Raw genomic sequence first — 24463 nt, forward strand, 5'->3', positions numbered from 1 at the left:
TTGTTGTTTCTTGAAACCAAAGGCGTTGTCACTATCTGGGTGAGACGGCAACTGGCACATAAAGTAATTACCTAAAGCGGTTTAGAATGACATTATAAAATCATTTGTATCCAAATGTTTATTCCAAGCTGGTTAAAGTTACAGAGAGGGTTCAAAAAGGAGATTATAGTAAACTAGAGAGCACAGACATCCTCCAAACAGCACATTTTCAAAGTCTATAGATTTCCCCTTAAACTTGTTAACTGACAAACCAATGACCCTAAAATATTACCTCCTTGAGGAGGTTATAATTGTCAACATATGAATGTTTTTCAAATTTTATTGTTTTTTTAGTTGTTTTTTTTACCTTAACCAACTACAAAAAAACAATAAATAATTTAATTGATCAAACAAGGTAATCTAATTTTGTAGAAAAAGGATCTGTGAATCTTTATTGGCCCGTTTAAACGGATTTTTACAACATTTTAAATTTTATGGGTTTAATTTGTTTTGCTATTTTCTTGGTTTAGAAAAAAAAAAAAGTGCTACATTTGGAACTGGACCCACAAAGGGACAAAGAAGAACTTTAAATCTGCTCTAATATGCTCAGATATTTTAACACTTTTCTTTCCCCTTGGATCTTTTCCTAAATGAACCGCTGACATGCATGTGAAACAACAAATGCTGAAAAAAGCTTATATTCTTATTGGCAACTTTAACATTTACTGTATACACCAGATTACTGAGTGAATAATTTTTTTTTTTAGACATATATTTATTAAGTTTTCAAAGTGAAACATACAAAAATCACACACCCAAGTATAAAGCATACATATATATATTACAAAATTAGGGTCCAAGAAAAAAATATACTCTTACCAATACAACAATATACTGAGTTAATTCTGTAATTAAAAAATTTAAATTTAGAGCAATCGGGCATAAAATTAAACTCTTTTAATTTACAAGCTTTTTTTTCTTTCACTACATCTCTTTGAAATGGCCAAATGTAATTGTGGAAATCTGAACTTCAGTTACCTCAGACAGTGAAAGCTATTATACTTTCCTAATCCTAGACTGGGGCCCAATCCCAAACTGGCTCCTAAACTCTCTGTTTGCTCGTTCCTGCGGAGGGTCTGCCACATAAGTGCCATCCCAAACCACATAATGGGTAGGGTGAGTGGACCGTGCAGCCCTTAAATAGTGAGTCTTCATTAAAGGGATAGTTCGGTATTTTTGACATGAATCTGTATGGCATCCCCATCACCAGTGTCATGCAATCACACTGACTTACCCCTGGCAGCGTCCTGTGAGCAGAGTTCTCGTCCAGTTTTGGTCAAGCCGAAAGTAGTCCGGCAGGTTTGCTAGAGCCAGCAAAATAAAACGTTTCTCTTCCCAAAACATTATGTGTTCAAAAGAGTGATATTTTTGCATCCCAAAAACGTTGTAGTGGAAAAAGTCACACGTCGTTATCACTTGGTCCTATTTTCTCTCTGTTCGTATCAGTGCGCGCCGTCATTCAGACAGCGAGCTCAACAACAGCCAGATGCATGTCTCCCTCCGCCCAGCTAGGAGCTAGGCGGAGGGAGACATGCATCTGGCTGTTGTCAGGTTAGTAGGCCCTAGCTGTCTGAATGACGGCGCGCACTGATACGAACAGAGAGAAAATAGGACCAAGTGATAACGACGTGTGACTTTTTCCACTACAACGTTTTTGGGATGCAAAAATATCACTCTTTTGAACACATAATGTTTTGGGAAGAGAAACGTTTTATTTCGCTGGCTCTAGCAAACCTGCCGGACTACTTTCGGCTTGACCAAAACTGGACGAGAACTCTGCTCACAGGACGCTGCCAGGGGTAAGTCAGTGTGATTGCATGACACTGGTGATGGGGATGCCATACAGATTCATGTCAAAAATACCGAACTATCCCTTTAAGTACGGACTCACTGGAATTCGGCAGCAAAGGAAATACGTTCTGCTAAAATGTAAATTCCGCTGGTTTGCTGCATCTTCCTCACACTCACAGAAAATAACAAGTTAGTTTATGAAAAAAACACATAATTAATCCCAAAATGGAGGATACTCTTATAAATAGTTGTATTTGACCATATACATTTGTTTTAAGAAAGGGGCAAATGTTATATTTAATGTCACAGAGCTACTGCCACACACGGGGCGTCATTGTATTGCCATAGCAACAACTGCTTTCCTCTTCCGTTGGAGGAAAGGACCCATTCCATTCTCATTTATCCCCCCACATTCAATCAATGTACCTTTCAAAGCTGCGAGTGAGACTTCATTGAGAGTGACACTTGATAGTTAAGGGTTAGTGCTTAGGGGTGGTTTGGGATTCAGCTTGACTCAAAAAAGGAAGGCATTGTTTTTAATTTCCCCCAAAACTCCAGTTAGCTCTCCCTCTCTACCCGATGTGAATTAAAATTAATAGCTTAGCATTAGTTGTATATTTGTATTAAATATTTTATATATTCTGCTCCTACTTCCACTGTTGCCTGATAAAAAGATGAACAGCTAGTTTGTGGTCTGTTCTCAGAGGATGATGGAGGAGTTGGATATGATTGGTCGGCGCGTGGACAACGTCAGGGACCAAGCAATCATCCTGATGACCAGCAGGGGCCCCGCCTGTCGAGATGTAGTTGAGCCCAAGTTGGCAGAGCTGAACTGCAACTTTGACAAAGTTTCCCAGCACATAAAGTCTGCGCAGGTACAGAAAGAGGAGGCATGTTTCATAAAAGATTTAATCTTTAAATGATGTCATTTTTTTTTTGCCAGTTTTCCTTTTTTTTTTTTTTACTCTGAGAAGATGACGACCAGGGATTTGGAAATCAATCAGAAGTTAAATCTACCTTTGTTTAAAATGGGTTTTAATGATTTAATTGGCTAATTTCTGATTTAGCAGAAATGTCCCTTTCTTCGAGGACCTGGTCAGATAAATACTCCTTTGTTTGCAACTCGAACTTGAACTCGACATACCCTCTGTTTTTTTTGTTTTGTTTCTTTAAATCAGGTCACTAACAGTCTGGAGAGCCAGGCTGAAATTAAGCCTGAGCCTGCTGAGATAAAGGACCTTCAGGTAGAGCTGGAGAACACGCTGAAGACTCTCCATCAGCAGCAGCTCCCAGTAAACATCCTCGATGATGACGAGGTACCCAATGTTATCATAATTTATTTCATTTTTAAATCACTCTGCACCCTAATAGAAGCATTTCCTTTGTCTGATTGGAAATTTAATTGTAAGGTTTCTTGTGTATTTTGAGCACCAAGAAGGAATCTTGACCCCAGTTATCCTCTTTATTATGTTTTATGATGTGTGCTATAAAGGATAACCTGAAATACAGGCTATATACTGTAAGGCTGCCATCTGATAAGGCCTGCTTTGATTGAGAACATCAAGGTTTAACTCCTTTATGACTGTAAACACACCAGCTGGGAGAAAGAACTTGACCGATCCAAGCGGAGGTCATTGTCCCCAGTCAGGAAGCGCTTTGTTTTCTTGAGTGGATCTTCTGTAGCGCTTTAAACTTCATCCGTTCATAGCAGCCTAAAGAGCTGAACTGAATTGGCAGGAATCTGAGTGCCTTAATCCAAAACCTTTCTTTGCTTCCCATTTACCAGATGGATGAGGAGAAGGCCAACGTTGAGGGTTTGCTGCAAAGAGGAGAAGAGCTGCTGCAGCAAACTTCAGACGAAACTCAGAGGGAGGAGCTGAGAGTCATGCTGCTCAGGTTGCAGAGCCAATATTCTTCCTACAGGGTGAGACAAATAAACGGATCCCTTCTTTTATTTTACAAATGTAAATTCTATGCTATTTAAATATCTATGTGCAAACTTTATCTTGTTTGTGTTTCTGCTTGCTTTAGGGCAGAGTTAGGGAAGTCACAATGTCTCAGAGCTCATCATCAGAGTCTGAGTTTGTTGAGCAGGTAAGTGACGGATACATGCAGCGCTTTCAATAGGCGTAGGCTAATTACAGTTACAAAGGTTCAGTAAGGTTTCAAAACTGATCAGATTTACTGTCTGTGAAAAAAAATCTTACAGCCTTTTCTTTGTTTTACAAATTAAGCTGTTTGAAACTTGTTAGAGTTGAGAAGAAGATGCAGAGTCATGCTTTGAAAATAGTTTCAATGCCTAATCAAAAGGCTATGGGTTAGATATTAGATATGCACAATGCGGTTTATATATTAAGTTCCCATTTAGTCTGTATTTTTGCATTTAAACAGGACTGGCACATTTATATCATATCTGTAATAATAGTAACATATAAATGTTACTATTATTATATCTGGAATAACAAATGTGATAAATTAGCAGGAGTTATTGTCATAGATTTGTTTTTATACTTTATTGCTTTCAGAGTTTTGGCCCAGCACCATAAATCAGTGGTATTTTCAGTAAAAGCATATGAGACAAATCTCATAGCAGCTCATATCTACATATATGAAGGAGTTGTTGGTGAAATAAAGAGCTTCTTTTACTTCTTTTACTCTATCTTCTCCCTATAGATTTAATATTATGGCTCGGTTCTTTTCTAGTGCTATAGATATATTCCTGATTTTAGTCTTAATTACTTTGCTAACATCTTTGTAAATTATAATTTGGCCTTGTAAAATTGCAGGAAAGAACCAGTTCTGCATCTCACAAAGCATTTAAACTAATTCCCCTATTTTTGTCGGCAAGCAGAAGGCATCTGCTCAACACTTAGGGGACCAAACTCCCCACGGAGTATGAAGCAATAAAAAAAAAGCTAATGGCATCATCGTTTGATGCTTGTGTCCCGTCTTTCTAAAGCCACCCTGGGAAACCACCCACTGGTCCATATCAGAAGCTGCCACTTGATGTCGGAGCACGCTGATTCTGGAAGAACTATGAGCCACTGATTCCTTCTGTTTCTGTGTCATGCAGGGCCCGGGTGCAACAGGGCGCAGCAGCACACAGATTCTCTCTCCTTCTGATTACCTGTTGGAGATCAACAAAGTTCTTCTCACTATGGCCGACAATGAGCTGCTCCTTAACTCCTCCGAGCTTAGCGGGGGGCTTTATGAAGACTTTTCAAGCCAGGAGGACACTCTGAAGGTGGACATTATTCCAAAATACTGCCAGCTAAAAATATTTGACAAAAAACTGAAAACAGATACAGATGTTGTTTTAAAAATCACCACTTTCTGTTAGTTTGTTACATAAACTCTTATTTGAATACATTAAACTTAGCAGCTTTGCAAACGTTCAGATGATATTCTGCTGTTTTTTTCTAAACGTATGTGTTCTTCTGCTGAATGTTTGTGTTTTTTCCTCATTTTTGTTATATATACATTTATTCCCCAGACAATTAAAGATAACCTGGAGCATCTAAGCGAGCAGGTCACAGGAATCCATGAACGGCAGCCTGAAGCCATGCGAGACGCATCCCCTGATGAAGTAATTCAAATAGGAGACAACCTTACACAGCTGAATGCGGAGTGGGACCGACTCAATCGCATGTACAATCAGCGCAAAGGGTATGTTTAACTTCACATATAGACTTACAATTGGAAAAACTCAAAACTGATGAAGGAGAAAATTAAGAAACCGGGAAATCGAGAAGCTTTGTGAACCTCTGAGTCAGGGCTTTTGATGAAATCTGCAGGGAAATGGAAGGCCAGCTGTCCACAGATAAATATAGAACAGTATACGATGCAGCACGCGTTTACTGACCTTCATTCATACTGAAGCCGCTCCTTCAGCATAAACAATCTAATGCCTGTTCACAGATTCACTCCCATAAGTACACAAATGATAGTGGGTGACATTGGCCATCATCAACCTGATTTCTTCAATGACAGTGGTTGTTTGCTGATTGCAGCGAGAGCAAACTTTTATCTAAGCTAGTGAGAAAATGTTCATGGAAACACTGAAGCTCTCAGCCTATAATCACAGAAACCTCTGGGTGTCCCTGCAAATCAGAAGAATGGAGCTTGATTTGTAAACCAGCTCATCAAAAGCTCATTTCCTCAGCTTGTCTCTTTCATCCCTTTTGTTCAAAGAGATTCTGCAAAACGAGGATGCTGATGAGGCTCAGATTTTTCTCTTTTTCAAGTTAACATCCTACTGGTCTAGATTTAATATTCACCGACACTACAGGGGGGACTCTGGGTGGTTTCAGGCCTTCCTGAGTCTAATAGATTTCTTTTATAGATATTAAACCATCAGTTTTTATGATTTCCCATTAAATGAACCAGATTTAGTTCTCAGACGGTGGACTTGTGTGAAGCTCTGAAACCTGACAGGAAAGAAAGAAGCTAAGAAGTTATATGGAGCTATATTGTATTGTTTTGCAAACACTAATAATTCATAAGCAGTTTATTCTTGCTCAGTCCAACTATATGCTTTTTTACATCCATTTTTCTTCATTTTACTCAGCGTCTTAGTACCTCTACATTTGATCATATTAGGTGACTAACAAGAGAGAAATTTGTGCCAAAGTAGTTGTTTTCAGCCAAATTAATAAATTACCCAATAAGGAAACTTTCTGAAGCAATCTTATTTGAAAATAAAGCTTACCTACAACCTAAGATTTAATTTGCTCATGTCTGTTGTGCGTTTTGTTTTATTTTCTCTATTATTAAAGCTGTGCAAACCAGTGGAGTCTCTGCTGCTAACGCTGTGATGTTGACTTTTAGCTTGATGACATTTTTCCTAACATCTGCATGACTCTGGGTTTGTTTTTCATGTTGTTCTATAGGAGTTTTGACCGTGCCATAGAGGAGTGGGGGCGGTTTCACTGTGACTTAAAGGATCTGACACAATGGTTGACTGAAGCTGAGACCCTGCTGTTAGAAAGCGTCGGCCCTGACGGACAGCTCGACCTCGGTTCTGCACGGCAACACCAGGAGGTCGGTTCGTGGGGCGGGGGCTTTATACTTCAAGGGGCAACAATTTCATTAGAGACACACTGTCAGCAACTTTCAATACAGTTCAATACAGGGCAATTAAAGTCTCAGATTGGCGATACAGTATGTCAGAATATTTATTTTACTTTTTTTTTTTCCTTAATGGGTAAAATAAAATAAAATAAAATTCCACTCTGAATTTCATAAACATACTTTTTATATTTTGATTATGCAGAAGAGAAATGAGGAAAAAGTCAAGATTAAGATGAGAAAAGACCTTGCCTTTGACTTTACTTCATCACTTAAGTGCTTCTTTCAATTCTGCGAGAAATGACCTCCTTTAAGGCCGTTCTATTATCGCTTACTGCACCTCCACCTTTACCAGGGAGATGTGTAACACTTGAGCTGAGCTCAATCTGTCTGGATACTTTTCATGTTTTCACTGCTGCTAATGATGAGAAGGAGGATCAGGTGGAAAGGAAGTGAGACATCCGACAGCTGACTCGCCCTACAATCACTCACCTCACTTTACAGGGCTGTCGCTGCTCGATAAATCTCTCCTGTTGGAGGGTGAAGATTTGGCAGCTTAAATCTGGACCTCCTCAAATCATCTCTTCATGTCGATAATGGATTTGCTTCGAGAGCTGTACTTGAGCTTAGGATTTAGTATGAGCTGCATACGATTATTCTGTTTCTCTGAGAGCTAGTTTTCCTTTATTTCTTCTTTAAGGAGCTGGAAGAAGGACTTTCCAGTCATCAGCCCATCCTGGCTGGTTTGACTCGCACCGGGGAGAAGATAATTGGGCAGCTCTCATCTCCTGATGGGCCCCTACTTGAAGAGAAGTTAGAAACTCTGGTGCAACGTTGGAGAGCTGTCACCCGGCAGGTCTTAGACAGACAGCGCAGGTATTCACAGAAAGGCTGGATGTAAGATGAAGCGAATGCAGTGACATTAATCCATCCAAATCTCACAATACCTTGATCTGAATGTACAATAAAGTGCTGCTTTTTACCCAGAGTTCATGGTCAGCTAACTGTCTGTGTTTACTAGGGCAATGCTTTTACTGCAGTCTAGAACTATAATTTAAATGTGTTCTTTAATGAAAACTGCATCCTGCAGATCCTAATAATGGATGCACAGTAATGTTTTGCATGCATGCGTACGTTTCTGTGTGTGTGTAGGCTGACTGGGGGGGATCCAGCCCTGTCAGACCTGGTGAGGAGATGTGACAATCTCGCTGTGTGGCTGGATCAGGCAGAAAACGCTGTTGGCTCCCTGCCAGTGTCAGCCACTGATGAAAACCTGAAGGAGCTGAAGGTACGGTCGTCTCTAACCCAATGCAGAAGCATATTTGAACATTAGGGGACAGAGATGTTGCTGGTTAAACTAGTGACTAGCATTATATAAATATTTAGCTAGATGATTTTTTTTTTTTTTTTTAATCTAAGACATTGACTATCGTTTAAAGAAGATAATAAGAAATCTTATTTTAGTAACGGTGCCATGTTAGGGACACAGTCAAAATGCTTCGGTCATGTGATGCAAAACTGTACTTTTTAGAAACATCAAGTTTTAAGCGATGCTTTTTTTTAGAAGTGACACGGAAACTGGTCAGAGTTGATCAGAAGATAGGAAAGCTGTTGGAAATCTGTGGCTAGACTTAAAACTTTGTTCGCTATTGTTCTTCAAGCTTTAATAACTTTTTTTTAGCAAAGAAAACTGACCAGATTTTGGCCTGTTCTCTGTCTGTTATGCTGGTAGAGCAGTGGCCCAAAATACATTTTCACTGATTCGCTACAAAATGTTCTTCTGTTAAAATGCATATTGGGGGTTTGAATATATGGAGAATGATAAAATGTTAAAACCTTGGATCCTTTCCCTTCCACTTTACAAATATCATCAAATATCATTTCCTTCTCTAAGCAAAACAGTTGAGTGTAACTTTTTTTTATTAATTCTATTTATTTTTCTCTCTCTGGTGGACAAACGCTTTCAATTCAAACACGTCTTTTGGGAGAGATGCTGTGAATACTACTAGACCTCTTGGTTGTTTCTTTTTTTTTCTTCCTAACTTGTAAATTTTGTAGAATTTATGGTGGAGTGTGTCTTTGTTTGCAGGCCCTTGCTGTGGAAATGGATGCTCAGAATGAGCGCCTTGGTTGGCTGAACAAACACGCTCCCCAGATCTTGGCCAGTCCTGGTGTGAGCATTCAAAGCAGAGACCATCATGTTGGAAAACTAAGAGCCATCAATCTCAAGTGGAGCAAGGTGCAATTCGCTTTATAAGAAAACTTAATGTCGTCCTTCAAACTCCTATTTTTTACTTCCTTTTTGAGTCTTTTCCCAGCTATTATTGCCTTTAACTTCTTTCCCTCTGCAGGTGACCCATGAATTGCTAGATAAGGTGGGGGAGGTGGAGACAAACCTGCAGAGTCACACCCTCTTCCAGGACAGGATGACCAAGCTGACCGACTGGGTCGACATCACAAACCAGACAATTGTTACCAGAGGACTGAATCCTGTCCAAGCCCAGGTTCTTTATCAAGACTACATCAAAAATCACAAATGTTCACAACACTTTTACCTACTGTTTTTCTTTAAACATTCACAGAATTTGGAGGCATCTATGAAAGACAGGAAGAAGGACCTGGAGGACTTGTTGGCTCATTCTATTGAGCTGCAGAAACATCAACAGCTCTCGCCTCAGGAAAAGGTTCCTGATTTTCTATTGAATCGATTTCATAAAGGATATATTTATTTAATAACTCTTTTGGGCTAATGTGGTCTAATTCCTGTACTAAGTCATTTCCTTGCCTTTTTGCCATTTTTTTCTTTGCAGGGTAACGTAGAGCAGCTGGCTGCTGATTGGAAAGCCCTGGATGGCCACTTGAGGGAATCTCTTCAGGTTCCCGTCTCGCCGTGGACACCGCAGCAACATGTCGTCCTACATCAGCAACTTGGTACTGAACAATGGGAAAAATTTTTATTGTGTTTCTATGAATCCAGGATATAAGTAAATAGTCTAAGAACCTATTTACCTTATTTGTTTTGCTTCTGTCTGTTTTAAATCACAAATTGAGTTTGATTAATTACATTTTAAGTCGAGTTTTATTGACTACACCCCAACCTTATTACTGCCTGACCTGCAGACACAACAAAACTAAAAACAATCCCCTTGATCCTGCCTGATTGACAGCATAAAGTAGGGTTAACATTTAAAAAAAGCAACATATTGATCCAGGATGGAAAGATGAGAAACAAACGATTTATGAACATAATTAAAACAACAAATTTCTGCTCCATTTAAAATGATCCATAATATTGCTGCTCCCCCTTTGAGAAAATTAATTACAGTCAATTCGGAGAGAAGTTCTAGAGTCACACGGCGGTCAGCTAGAGGAGAGTGCGGCGTTTGAAGACACAGAACCGCATTTGGACAACAATCGTTCTTTTAAGCCCCTGTCGGACGTACGAAAAATCTGGCAAAAACGCTGGCATACGTTGGACAAGTTATGGGTACTCTTTGTATAAGTTATGAGCATGCTCCAGATGACCGCTGAACGTGTTGCTAACTAAGCGTTTTGGTATAAAAGGGGGTTCACAGGAGGAAGCCATGAGTACTCCTCCAGACTTTATCCCATCATAGGGTGAGCGACATGGTGAGTGTGATGGATCCTCCCTGCGGCTACGACCAAAAAACTTCCTAGCAGGCATGGCGCTGAATCTGAATCTACTACGACTGCAAACCCTTTTTCTTTCTTCTTTTCTTTTGGGTGGGCGGTAAACAGCAGCTAGGTTAATACCGCGATCAAAGACATGTTTTTATGTAGACCGGGCGCCTCCGGGCGCATTGCTGCTCCCCTCAGGAGCAATTTTAACTGAGGCTTCGTAATTGCGCTGCCGTGCATTATGCTTAAGTTCGGCTGTTGTTGGACAAAAGTTCTGGACTCGTTATGAATACACTATGTATGTGCCCAAAATTGAAAAAAAAAAACATAAAAAATTAAGCGCATGCCTGCATTTAAGGATATTGTGGGACCAAATAGTGGTCATTATCAAAGCAAACCTGTACGCATTCAATGACTGTAATATGAGTGCTGTAAGCTGAGAGTGAGTGAGAGTGGAAAGTACTTTTATGATGTGAATAAAGTGACAATTGTATTATTCTGTATATATTTTATGAACTATAACATCAACCTATCCAGGGACTGCGCGTGGAAATTAGCATTTTTGCTATAACCTGGCACATGATATTTCTTCTTTCTTAGACTGTTTATTTGTGCATTGTCTTTGGTCAAATAAAGACATTTATTAAATAAAAGAAATATACCTATCAGTATTAAAAAGCAGTGGAGCATCAGGATAAAAAAAAAAAAAAATACAATTTATACTTAAAGGAAACATGGGAGCAGTGATAAAGTTTCCTGCGGCAACATAATCTATCCCAAAAATTCATAACATAAACTAGAACAGCAGGCTAGAACAATGAGCAGAAAATTGACTGAATTTGTATTTGCATATAATTACATAAGGACAATATATAGGCTTCATTTAGCTTGGCACAGTTTTAAAAAAAGCATCTTTCTAAATGTTCCTATGAATTTTAAATATGCCATTTAACGTCAGTTTTGCTCTCTTTGCTAATGTGCCAGTGTCATCGGCCCCTTCGCCTGTTCCGATGCCCGCCTTGCAAAGCGAGGATTCCCACCATTGGGCCCCATATTCTCCAGACACTGTGGCCCCTACTGATTTGAACAAAACTGCCACCGAGCTGGCTGACTGGCTAACGCTCATCACTCAGATGCTCAAGTCGAATATTGTGACTGTGGGGGACACAAAGGAGATCAGGACGACCATAGGACGCCTTCAGGTGAGTGAAAGGAAGAGAGGATGTATTCAGTATACAGACAGTGTTGGCTGGTTTTTGCTGTTTAATTGGATTTAATAAAGTTTTGAGAATGCATTTGGTCGTTACCAATTATAGCATGATTTAGAAGAGAACAGCTTGAGTTGCCTGGTCATAAAAAATGGGTGAAAAGCTTCTGTGCTTCTGTAATTTTAATTGTTAGCCATCACACTGAGACAATAAAAACGCAACTCATGTTTTCCTCATTCAGCGGCTGAGCTCTCGTCTTCTCAGATGCTCATTAAACAGGTCTTGCATCAACTAATTGTATTCATATTCTACCGTTGGCAGTAAATGCAGCATGGCGTCCTCACACTCTGTGCTGCCGTTAATGGGGGCCTGAACTATACCCAGTTGGTTGCTAAATAATTAATATGATGCTTTTTTTTTTGGAGGGGAAAAAGTCAATCTGGTGACAAACTTTCCTTGTTGGCTGCAGCGAAAGCCAACAACTACCCTGCATGTCATTATTTTCTGAAAAAGAGGAGGAAATGAGCTGGAAAAACTGAAATAACAATCTGACACTTTTGTAGAATTAAATGAATAAAATCCCATGTCTAATTTCTTGCAGCTTAAGTAGATGTTGAAAACAATGCATGTAAGAAACATCTGAAGCTTGACATATAAATATATATATAACCGTTTCTCTTTAAGGAGGACTTTGAGGGTTCATAGTTTAAATTAAAATATACTGTGACCTCCAAAAATTTTCATGCCCTTTATTTTATAAATTCTATTTTTTATGTCATAGAGAAACTAATTTTATGACATAATGATTGGTTTTCTTGCCCAGACTTGTGGTTTAAATGACTTTTTAAAGGTTGTTTTGGATTTTATTTAGGTTTATCAGAGGGAAAACGTTCTTCGTAGCTCAAATGCATAGAGCAATAAAATTTTTTAATGTTAGAAAATAATTTTTGTGTAATACGAGGGATCTATTTAGAGTTTTTGTGATTTATCAGAAAAAAGTGTAACTCTTCTTCCAAAAATGTCCTCTACTTCCATTCGTGTCAGATTATTCCAATAAATAATTAGTCAGTGCTCTTGTGTAATGTCTTTGTTTTTACCTCCTTACAGGTGACAAAAAGTGACTTAGAACAACGTCACTCCCAGCTGGAGGACATCTTCACCTTGGCACAGAACATCAAAAACAAAACCTCTAACGTCGATGTCCGCACGTCCATTTCTGAGAAATGTACGTACAGAGCATGTTGTGCTGTTTAACTACATATAAGACACTAAGGACTATAGATAGGTTCAGCACCATTACTCTTGCTGTTTGTCTTTCAAACAATAATTTGTGTCTGTCTGTAGTGGAGAAAGTGCGCAGCCAGTGGGACAGCACTCAGCACGGCGTCGAAACCCGACTCCATCAGCTAGAAAACATGACTGTCCACAGCAATCATTGGGAGGAAAACAGGAAAGAGGTGAAAGGTCTTATTTCTCAAAATGAAGGACGCTTCCACAGCCTTCTCCAGCGGGCCACAGATCCCTTGACAAAGCAGCTTGAGGACTCCAAGGTTAGGGCAGATTTCCACTTTGTCTAAGCCATTATTTGGGATGTGTGTAATTCCTGAGGTCATTTACTTTGATGCGTGTCCTTGTCACTATGGTAGACTGACCTCTACTTCAGGTTTTTTTTTTTTTTTTCCCAATAGACAGGAGCAAAACTTAACTCTTATTAGAGGGTTAATGTGGAGCAGGCTAAGCTGGGAATGAGTAAATCCCTCCTCTGAAGTTTCACTTTGATCCTTAATAACATTTACACACCTACATCCTCTTAACTAAGTTTCCTTAAATGAGTTCTGTCTCGGATGTTTAAGAACTCAACACTAGGGGGCGTATGAGTTTAAGATAACAAAGCTTGCTTTATAAACACCTACCCCCACTGGACAGGGTAGTCATGATGAGTAATTGTCTATTTAAAGTCAGAAGAACAGAACCCCCCCTGGTCACATAGGCATGACTTATTTCCTAATGCTAAATGAACGTCTTATATAATCTGCTGGGTTGGGAAGAGGTTGAACAAACACGGTCAGGAAGCTAAGGATCAGATAAATAAGTAAAACTTTTATTATGTTATAATTGAACTTGAGGTTAGGCCAAAGCAGTTCAGGAATGCATGAATTTAAGTTGAAGGGGAAAAAAAGGTTCCTTCAGGAAAAGGAAAATATGCGATTTTCTGGAATTTGTTCCCTGTTCTAATTTCTTCATAACAAATTATTTTCTAAAAAAAAAAAAAAGTAGCTCCAATCATTGATTTTCTGTCTTCATTTCAGTATCTCAGTCCATCTTTTCCTGTAACAGTCTATCAGTCCTGTATTCAGTGAATCAAACCTTATATATTTTCCGTCTCTTTTGGAAAAACAGGAGTTTTTCCAAGCTCTGGGCCGAGACCAAGCAACAGTCGCAGCCTTCAATGAGCTTTCCACTCACCTTTTACGAGAGTATTCTTCTGATGACACCAGGAGAATCAAAGAGGTTACAGAGAAACAGAATGCAGCCTGGAACAGTATCACTCAGAGGTAAATCCACCATCTTATCATTTTTTTTCTATATAATTATGTGTTTTCTTTGTTTGTTGCATATTTGACAAGTTGTTTTGTTTGCAGAGCAAGCGACCGTCGTGCTCAGTTGGACAGTGAGTTGAAGGAGGTCCAGGTGTCTCTAAAGGAGTTGGAGTCTTTCCTTAGGTGGCTCCAGGAGGCAGAGACTACAGTCACTGTCCTGGGCGACGCCTCACAGAGGGAAGACGTGTCCCAGGATTCTGCTCATGTAAAGGAGCTGAGGCGACAGCTGGAGGTAGGCCTGGAAATAGAAAAAGAAATGGTGTGTGCTTCTAATTCACGCACAGGTGCTAGCCTATTATCCCAGGTTCATCCTTCATTAACACAGCCCTCAGCAGCTGAACTGACACCACAGTGTGTGTGTGGACAGGCACATCAGTGTGCTAAAGGTGTGTGACTGAGAGGGCATGCAGAGGGCGTGTGAACTCTTGTATGCATTGAATGTGGCTCATTGATTGTCTTGTTCTGTGCTGCTTAGGTATTCAGACTGTGAGTATTTTCTCGTCCTTTCATTTGCTTTGTCATTTACCCAGTCCTTCCCTTTGGGATCATTTGACACCCGTCATCTTATTCGTCACGTATCAGCATAACTCTAGAGTCACTGATACCTACCTCAGCATCTATAATGGGTACATATTTGTTATACAACCTTCTGAATTGGAAATATTTCTCTGCAAAATCTGACTCTTATCTCCTCTGGATTTTATATTTCAATTTATTCAGTTTATGTTGTGTTGCTGATAAAATTGCATTTGTGCCAAAATTAGGCAAAATTAATTTGTCATTTAAAGCACTAAGATACACCGCTTTGATTATTATTATTATTATGGACCCTTTATTTTAAACCTAGATTTAGTTTTTCATTCATATAATTCAGAATAATATTAATGGTATTAATATGAAATTATACTAACATCTTGGTTGTATTGTTTCTGTTTTAGTTTAAGCTTTTTACAACTCTGAAAGACTCCTTGGTAATTTGTTAAAACCATGTCGTGTTCAAGGGTCAGTATTTTGCTCTAAACGCTTTAATTAAGCAACTGAATTGTGGTTAAACTTGAGGAAAATCTCAACACACAGCACTTTTTGGGTGTTTCAGAGTTGATTAAAACCCACAGGCTCTTATTGTTTCATTACCCGACGCTGTCGACTTTGATGGATGGTTCTCACCCATTGAATCTGGGTTAATGAAACAGAGACGGATGTTAAACCTCAGACACTGTGTGCTAACACATAGTTGAAGGCTGTGCCATGATTTAGTGTTTAGTTAACTCTAATTCTAGACTTCTAGTTGCATTCTGACTGATGTGTTCCTGCACTCACTGCCTTTTCAGAAAGGCACAGAGAGCAGCAGGACTTGTTTTGCAGTCCACAAAGTTTTCCTGCATAATTATAAACGGTGCTTGAGATCCAATGAAATCGAAGAAGCTTCTGTGTATGATTTAAAGTGCTTCTTTTTATTATATTATAACAAACTTGAGTGAAAATATATGTATTTTTTGTTTAATTAATGGGTTATTTTGAGCACAAGCGTACTGCTCTAACCATTCAATTCATTTCAGTTTAATTATATAGCGCCAATTCACAAAGCATGTCATCTTAAGGTACTTTACAGTTCACTAGGCCAGCACTCCCCGTGTTACTTCGGGTGCCATAGACATTACAGATGCAGCAGTCATTTTGTCCATATGCAGCTTCAGCCAAAGATTTGCTGGTTTTAAACAGTTAAAATAAACGTTTTCGATGGATTTGGTGAAACCATCAGCCATGTCTATCTTGCTCCTGCAGAGACTCTTTCAAAGTGATTAGCTCAGGTTCTAGGTGAATACTAGCATGTCTACACGGTTTTGCTTCAGAGATGCATTGATTTGATACTTGGATCGGAAAAGTGGCTCTGATATTGACTAATTAGCTGGATCGGATATCGGGAATTTGATATTGAATATTGGAAATCCAATCTAGTGCCCTTTAAATGGAAACTTTTTTTTTTTTGCTGCATATTCGTTCATAAATAATATAAAGCCCACCTATATCTTTGTTAATGTGGCAAGATATATGGGTCATCCATTCAACAGATGATAACTCCAGGTATCGGTATTGAATTGGATTGGAAAAAAATTGAATCAGGGCACCTCTATTTTGCTTATATTTCACTTATAACTTATTGACTAAGAACGAAGAAAAATGTGGTTTGGACTAAATATGTGATTAAAAAGACTGAAAAAACATTTTCTCCTTTTTCATAAACCCAGAGTTTTACTTTGATCCCCCTAAAATCTAAATACCAGTGCTTCAGCTGCTCTTTGTAACATCGGAGAGGACATCAGAGTCGTCTTAGAGCAGGTCTTGTTTAAAGCAGAGCAGAAGTTTCATTATTCTCCTGTTTGCACTTAATAGAAATAGAAAAAAAAATACATATTTTTTAGAGAAAATACATGTACCGGTAACTATTTTTTCATTTACGCGAAGTTATTTTTCCCACCCATCCGTCTTAAGCTGGCACATTAAATAACTACCCCACTATGAATGATATCATAACCTCTAGCTGATGGGATTTTTCATTCTGGCATGTGGTGAAGAGTAACTCCATCATACTGCTCATGTACAGGCATGACTGAAGCTAATGCAAACATAGCCTCTAGCAGGAAAGTGCAAAAGGGTACACAGGTTAAAGAGCTGATTTTTATCAAGTTTGACATCCCCATATTAGGCTTTGTTGTTTGTTCATCGAGCAGATGAAGCAGCCTCTGTTAAAGGAAAATCCGGTCACATTCAGAATACAAACTTCTGAAAGTACTTTAAGTATGAAATTATTACATACTTTTCCATAAATGATAAGTGTTTTTAAAGAGTAATTTCAATTGCTTTGCCGGAGACATGTTTGTCAAAGAGCACTACCGCCACCTAACGGTTTGTGACGTCACGGTGCGGTAGTGGCTGTTTAGCAAGTCCCAGTGCTGTATCTGGTGTTTGTCACAACGCACTATTATCCATGATGGTGCACTATGGGAAGCAGAGAGTAAAGGATTAATGGTGTGGCCAGAAGTTCAATGACAAATACTCCCTCTTCAAGTTGGCAATCCAACGACGAACCCGTGGAGGATCATGAATTGGAAAGGTGAAATAACTTTTTCACTTTTACCCGATGTATTACAACATCCAACTGACATGCACGTGGGCATTGTAAGTTTAATTATAGCTCTTGTTTATTTCATTATGAAATCCCCTCGTAATCTTAAATAATTGCTGTTGATTGCAGGTGTGTCTAGCAGCTCCCATTGATTTTGCTTGTAAAGCTGGGAGAATGGCGCTAGGCTTACCGCAACATGACGTCACTGCCGGAAGATGTCAGGAGTGAGGTGTTAATATATTTGGGCAAAAATGGCTGTTCTCGGACTCAGTGATCGCTACGAAAATTATTGTTTTTATTTTTTTTTTGTGATAAAGCTAAATTCATTAAATCACCACAAACATATTAGTTTTTTTTAATGTTTTTTGTCTGGCAATGTGGCAATAAGAATAATTGTCTTGATGTCAAAAAAGGGCCCAACAGATTTTGCTTTCACAAGTGGAGCAGTACGGCCATCGCCATAGTATTCGGCATCATTTACTCATATAAATAGCTTTATTGCAATTTAAGTAGAACAATAAAGGAAAAACAGGAGAAAGGAGAAAAGATGAAGGGAGACAATAATAAAACGTCTTCAGTCTGCTTCATCACCTGCAAAGAGATGTAAAAAGAACAGCACAACCAACAAATATAGTATAAGATATACAATAAAGTGGCACCTTGATACTATCACTGAAGTATAAGTGGTATTATTTAATCTGACATGTATACTGTGGTAGCTGAAGATAAGAATATGGGATTCCTATATGGAAGTGAATCTCTAAGTACCTGGAACCAAGCACCTGCAATTGTGAGAGTGCACTTGTGCATGTAAAGTTTATCCAAAGGAAAAATGCTCAGTAGTGGTTGTGAGGAGCCAAAGACCCGCCCCCACAGAGCACTGATCCTGTCCCCCTCCGCTGGCTGGCGCTTTGGCCCGCTGGTGCATTGGTGTTGACCTGTTTTTGGGGGGTAGATGCCCTGGGGGTTGCTGGCTTGTTCCTGGCAGCTGCTCCGTAGGGCCTGGCCCTCTAAGGCCCAGGTGGAGCTCCCGCCTATGGCCGGAGCGCCCCTGGGGCGTCAGCTCCCCGGGGCCAATGGCCGGTTCCACTTTGGGGTGGTTGGCTGCCGGCGGAGCCTGCACGCTCATCCCGGCGGTTCCTAGAGGCTCCGGCATTGCAGCGGCTTGGGGATTTCCTCAGGACCGTCTTTCCCCTTCCCTTGGTGGGGGGGCAGATTTCCTGGGTTGGCCCCTCCTGGGCGCCTTTGCTCTGGGGTTGCCTTTGGCAATGTTGGGTTTTGGGTCCCTCGGCGCTTGCCTCGATAGTTTTAGGTATAAATAATGACCCATTGGTTATTCTTTGCTTACCGTACTTTTACTTTAACACATCTAGATATAACCTGCTAGATCCAGAGCTAACGATATGCTTTCCCCAACTTGTAAGTCAGTGATGTGTTGAATGACAAGAATAGATGCTTTTGAGGGTTTGATATTGTTTAGAGGTCCTCTGTACTCTTACAGTGCTGCCTTTCACTGAGAGTGCACAAACGTCTTTATTTCTATTCATTTGTATAGAACCCTTCCAGGCAATAACGTGCTTTATGTAGCATAATCCAACTATTGTCTGTGACAGTCAATTTGTGCTTGTTTTATATTGTAATTATGTAGAAGAGTCAGTGTCAAGCCTGCTTATCCTCACTTCAAATAAATTGTCCTTGTCTTGTAGAGAGAGAGAGACAGAGAGAGAGAGAGAGAAAGAGAAGGAGTTATTTTTTCCTCTGATTCTTCACCACAAAAATCAATTACAATCATAAAACCTGGAACATAGTAAAACTGGAACTACATTCTTTTTCTAATATGTACAAAAGTGGAATAGTAAACAAGCACTTTGATAAAGTACTTGCTAGGCTGTAATATTTTGAATCCTACATTTCGCTTTCATTTAAGAGCTGATCTAGATCTTAATTTCCAACAGTCTGTTATATGGAGCTGTAGGGATGATGTGGAGTGTACTGAAAAAAAAAAGTTAAATAAGGGTTAACTGCATCTATAATCAGTTCAATATCAAGAAATATAGCTTTGTCCTGCTTCTTACGACCGTTCATTACTGATCAAAATGAAAACTCTTTAGAAATGATTTGTCCGCCTATGTGTGCTTTAATATTATGGTTTTGGTCTTGTTCTCTTTCATATCATCTTTCCTCTCTTCTGAGACTTTCAGGTGATATTTCTTTCAAATGTTTAACAAAATCCCACTCTGAATCAAGTTTGGTAGCCTTTTGTCTTCTACTACACCCCGTCTTTATTTTTTTTATTTCCTGTATGATTTATGCTTTACAGTTCAGATTAGATAATCATTTTGAAATGTTGGCTGATAAGAAGGGAGCTAATTTTGTTGCAGATTTTAATTCTGTTTCATTTGCATTACTTGATATGAGAAATAGATTAGTTAGTATTTATGCTATTAGGTACTTTCAGAGTAATTATTTGACCTTTATCAACACAAAAAGCATACAATTCAATGTTTAAGTGGTAAAAAGATCAGGTTTCTGTTTTCTTTACAATAAATCTGTCTGCAAAAACAAAATGAAATTGGCAAATTAAATTACTAAAGCGTGTAACTGATGTAGAAATGGGCTGCAGTTTCCTATTTAAGGAACTAATAGTTTCGAGTCCAACAGAAAATCCTAAAGTTAACTAGACCGAAGTGTTGTCATGAGCTAGAACATGCATAGAACAGCACATGCTGTTAGGTGGTATGATTAACAATTCAAACAGTTTAGATTTGCAGCAGTTTATGGAACAGAAGTCAGTGGGTTTGGGACCTGCTGTTTACCGATCAAAGTGATTCTGATCTTTGATCGGATAGTTTTGATTGAAATCAATCTGACTCGCTTTTATTTATCTTAGGTTTTACGTTGTACGATTTGAAGGGATTTTTTAATATCCTTAATCTGTATTTACAAGTTCTTCTGGAGTTTTTATCCATCCAAGTCATGGATGTGTGCTTCCTCAGACTGCTAACAAAGGAAATGAAAGGAATGGATACTTCTAGGAAAGCTGGACCACCCCGCCCGAACCACAGACACTTTGAAACTCTATAGTGTGGTTGCATCTCATTTGTTCTAGCTCCATCTCTCCTCTTTCACTTTTATCGCTGTCTCTTGTGTATTGATCTGCTCGTTGGCTGCCGTAATGTCATCCTCTGCTCATGGCAGAATCATTGTTTGCTTTCCCCCGCGCTGCTGCTTCTCATGTCCCCGTTTCTCTCTCTCTGTTTCTCTCTCTCCTCTCATCCTCTCTCCAGATCAGAGGCAGTGAAAAGTAAGCCTCATGTGAGCATTCGCTCTCGTTGTTCAGTGCAACTCGTGCCTTCTCCTCATCTCTCTCCTCTCCTCCCATCCCATCCTGGTCGTGCCGGCACTTTCCGCTCCTCTTCTCTCTGTCTTCATTTAACTCTCCCTCGCCACGGTTTTCGACTGAGTCGGCAGGGTGCCGTCAGAAGTGATTTGTATAATTCTCTCTTCTGGTTCTGCGGTCCGGTTGCGCGTGTGAATGTCCGCGTGGAGGAGAAAGTGAGTGTCTCGTTTTGTCCGATTCACCTCCATCGTGTGTGTGCTGTGGGATGCATTAGTTTATAAAGAGAGTGGAAGAAAAGAAAGGTGTTTTTTTTTGTGTGTGTACATGTGTGATGAAGCGTGGGATCACTCTTAGCTGAGTTTACATGTATGAGTGTTTCTCTCTCTCGGAGTGCATGTGTTTTTGTGTGCGTGCACGCATCACGTCAGCTTGGCTGGGGTCTGGTCGCTTGGCTGGGGAGAGGGAGAGGGAGAACAATATGAGTGGGGTTGGGCAGTGCTAGCATGCGGACCGGGAGTAGGCTGCTGCAGACTTGTAGCAGTCTTAAGATGATGGCCATGGTCCGGACCTCCCTCCAGAAAGTGGTGGTCTTCTTACACAGGCTCCAGAGGATGGCCATCTCCTCACCTCGCTACCAGAAACTCTGTAAGGTACGTGGAGAGACCCAACTGGAAAACAAAACCTGCGCTTTTCTAACTTCACATGAAAATTAAAGTGGAACTTGGAGTTTTGTGTATTTTTGTATTTTTTTTTCTTACTTTCTTGATGTACATTAACAAAGTTTCTACAGCTTTTTATGGAGTCAGTTTAAGGCTTTTACATTTGGTTCTAATTCCTTTATGAAATAAAATATATCTTTGATTTTCTTTCAAATTGGACTTTAAAAATGATTTTTTTTGTAAAATTTGCTCTTTTGCTCCTCTTTAGTTTGATTTTCCTACAAATATATATTTTTATTTGTAATTTTTTTTTATTTTCCTGATTTAAAAGTTCTTTTATACATGTTTTATTGATAATGAATTAACCAATTAATCAATTAATTATATAACGACATTTAAGGATTTCTAACCACATCCCTCTGTGCCCAATTTCTAAACATCTATTCCTGTTTCTGCTTGCATGAAAGCTTCCCCCTTTCACTGTATTAAAGAAGCTTATGTCAGCAATTTATGTCAGAATGATTGAGGGATTGTTTTTCTAAGATGTTTAAATCACTTCAGCAATGACACATGGCTAAACAACATACATTTATTGTGAAAACCCAGCAGAGCGTGGATCAGTTGACTCCGTCTCTGCCCTTTGTCATCTGTATTGATTTTACCGTAGAGAAAATGACCAGTGATGTGTGCTGTGCTTGATCTCGTTTTGTGTCGTTGTTGATCATCCCTAATCGCTGCATGTCCTTGCTCTCTGTGTCGAGTTGCACATCAACAACTTGCTCTCAGATTAAGGGCAGTGGATGACCAGATGCTGAGGTTTGCAGTCGCTGTGCACAGAGGAAAACAGTGGAGTTGAAGAGTACTTTTCAGCTTACAGCATTGCTAAATAAATAAAAAAATAGCCCTGTATTTACTTGTAAGCCTTTTTTGTTTGTTTTTCTCACCTTTGTGATTGAGAGCATGTTTGTACGTTTGCTTAGTGTGAAAGCAGAATAAGCACTAATTAAAGTCTGGACTTGCTCATCTGGCTCCCATTCGACATCCTTTTAGAGCCAAACCTTACCTGTGTTATATCCATGCTGGTAGGAGGCATCACTCATTGTGCACCCAATTACCCTCCTCCAGTTGCATCCACCACTCCAGTGTTGTTTGGCCTTCCCCCTGGGAGGGGGGGAAAGTGTAATGCCAAGCTGGACCCACCCCCCTGGGGTGCCCTTACTAGCTGCCAGACTGGAACAGGAACTTCCTGATGATGGATCTACATTGGCCTCAGGGGGTGCATCCCTCTGGGTTTGGCTATTTATTTTGGTTTGGGTTAGTGCTGATGCTATCTCAGCTTACATGATAATTGTCTAACTCGGTGTGTTGAGTTCGGCAGTCTAAAAATAAAAAAAACATATTATATAATCTGTTATTTTCCTCATTAAATTCAGGTAAAATCATTCTATAGACCTAGCCCTGGACTCTTTGTTTTCCTGTCTACTCTGCTTTGGGTCATCTTCAGTTCTGCAGCAGGTATTGGTGAATAGAGCTGTTGAGTGACATGCCTGTTCCGTTTATACTGAGTCCTTGTGGCTCTGCCCTGTCTCTTTGCTTTGAATCAATGGCTGAGAATTGGCTGAAAGGCCTACCACTCTCCAGAGAGGTGTCCTCCTACTCTCATTACTGTTGCGTCATTTCCAGCTGTGTGTGCATGTCTCTCTTTTTAAACAAAGCCCACTTTAGAAGCAGCCCTAAATTAGAGATTATATTCACCCATGCTTCGTTGTTCCTGCTGTTTCTGTGACACAATCCCTGGCCTTTGGACTCAACACTCTGTGCACCTTTGCTCTTGCCTCCCTGCTGCCCCTGACCTATAAGCCAGGCGTGGGCATGGAGCCCAGCTTTCTGACCCCTCTGTCCTTCAGTTCCATCAGGACCCTTAGGGTTATTAGGAAGTGTTGGCATTAGCAGTTAAGAGCCTCAGGTGCAGGCTGATAACCTCCACTTTCCCCTCCGGTATCTTGGCTCACACTCAAATCAGGGATATTTTCCTTCACGCTCCCTTAGATTCTTTAGTCTGCAGGCGTGCACACTCACTGCTCCTACAGTATGCATGTGCAGGCAAACGTTTGGAGCACAAGTATAATCATGCGCACTTTCCAATTGTGTCACAGGCAGTGCAATAACAGGGAAAATAATTTTAAAAGCAAGTCTTTTAAACACATATGGATGGCATTTAGTATTTCGCTGAATAATAAAAGAAAACGAAAATAGGTTTTCTCTCTCCATCAACATTTCTATGTAATTCACAGAAGATGAATACTTCCTGAGCTAATCGTTGATGGGAAACGATACTTAAATCACCTACAAATGCAGAATAAGACTTCTCCGCTCTTCTGAATTGCACTTACTGTTAATACTGGGCGTAAAATTGTGAAGAGATGATGGGAACACCTCACAAAATCCTATTTTGAATCAGCACTCAATATAAATCTCAGAAACATCGAATCCTTCCAGTTTGCTGCCAATCTCTTGTCTGTGTCTGTATCATATTAGCTTCTCCCACGTCCAGTAAATCTATTTATTGTGATAGAAGTTTGTGTGTATATGTGCGTTGACTACAGCAATGGGATCTGTGTGCATACTTCCATTAGTGGCTTTCAGGCTGCCTAACCTGATAATGTCTGTGTGGTTTATCATCATGTGCTCTTAACAGCAAGCGGGAGTGTGTGTAACTCCAAATTGTGATGAACAGAGCAAAAAAAACAAAAAAAAAAACCTTCAGACATATTTCTTGGGATGCTTCCAATGGGTCAGGAAAGAGTTATTTAAAGTTGGCTTATGGCTATTTGGTTCAAACGGTACTCGCTTGTCTTTGTCAGTTTCTTGAAGCGCTTGATTGATATTGTTGTCAGAGGAGCAGCACAGTGGTGTTAAGCCCACAGTGGAAACTGTCAAGTTCCCAGACGCAAAACCTCTTTCGGTCAATCAGCTTTCATTGTACAAGGCAC

At 39.7% G+C, this 24463-nt stretch overlaps 1 protein-coding gene across 1 annotated transcript in view; it reads left to right on the top strand.

The window, feature by feature from the left end:
• utrn (utrophin) overlaps positions 1 to 24463 on the top strand; it is a 214009-nt gene that overhangs the window by 39612 nt on the left and 149934 nt on the right. The window contains exons 35-52 of the mRNA XM_015376772.1: positions 2535 to 2705; positions 3009 to 3146; positions 3617 to 3754; positions 3862 to 3924; positions 4904 to 5074; positions 5324 to 5496; positions 6720 to 6870; positions 7598 to 7773; positions 8050 to 8185; positions 8987 to 9136; positions 9249 to 9401; positions 9480 to 9581; positions 9708 to 9828; positions 11521 to 11738; positions 12852 to 12969; positions 13089 to 13294; positions 14145 to 14299; positions 14387 to 14576. Of these exons, the coding sequence (XP_015232258.1) occupies positions 2535 to 2705; positions 3009 to 3146; positions 3617 to 3754; positions 3862 to 3924; positions 4904 to 5074; positions 5324 to 5496; positions 6720 to 6870; positions 7598 to 7773; positions 8050 to 8185; positions 8987 to 9136; positions 9249 to 9401; positions 9480 to 9581; positions 9708 to 9828; positions 11521 to 11738; positions 12852 to 12969; positions 13089 to 13294; positions 14145 to 14299; positions 14387 to 14576 (2730 nt within the window). The remainder of the gene's footprint in view (positions 1 to 2534; positions 2706 to 3008; positions 3147 to 3616; positions 3755 to 3861; positions 3925 to 4903; positions 5075 to 5323; positions 5497 to 6719; positions 6871 to 7597; positions 7774 to 8049; positions 8186 to 8986; positions 9137 to 9248; positions 9402 to 9479; positions 9582 to 9707; positions 9829 to 11520; positions 11739 to 12851; positions 12970 to 13088; positions 13295 to 14144; positions 14300 to 14386; positions 14577 to 24463) is intronic.

This window comes from Cyprinodon variegatus, unplaced genomic scaffold (assembly GCF_000732505.1).
Source record: "Cyprinodon variegatus isolate N-32 unplaced genomic scaffold, C_variegatus-1.0 Scaffold141, whole genome shotgun sequence".
Taxonomy (NCBI): Eukaryota; Metazoa; Chordata; class Actinopteri; order Cyprinodontiformes; family Cyprinodontidae; genus Cyprinodon; species Cyprinodon variegatus.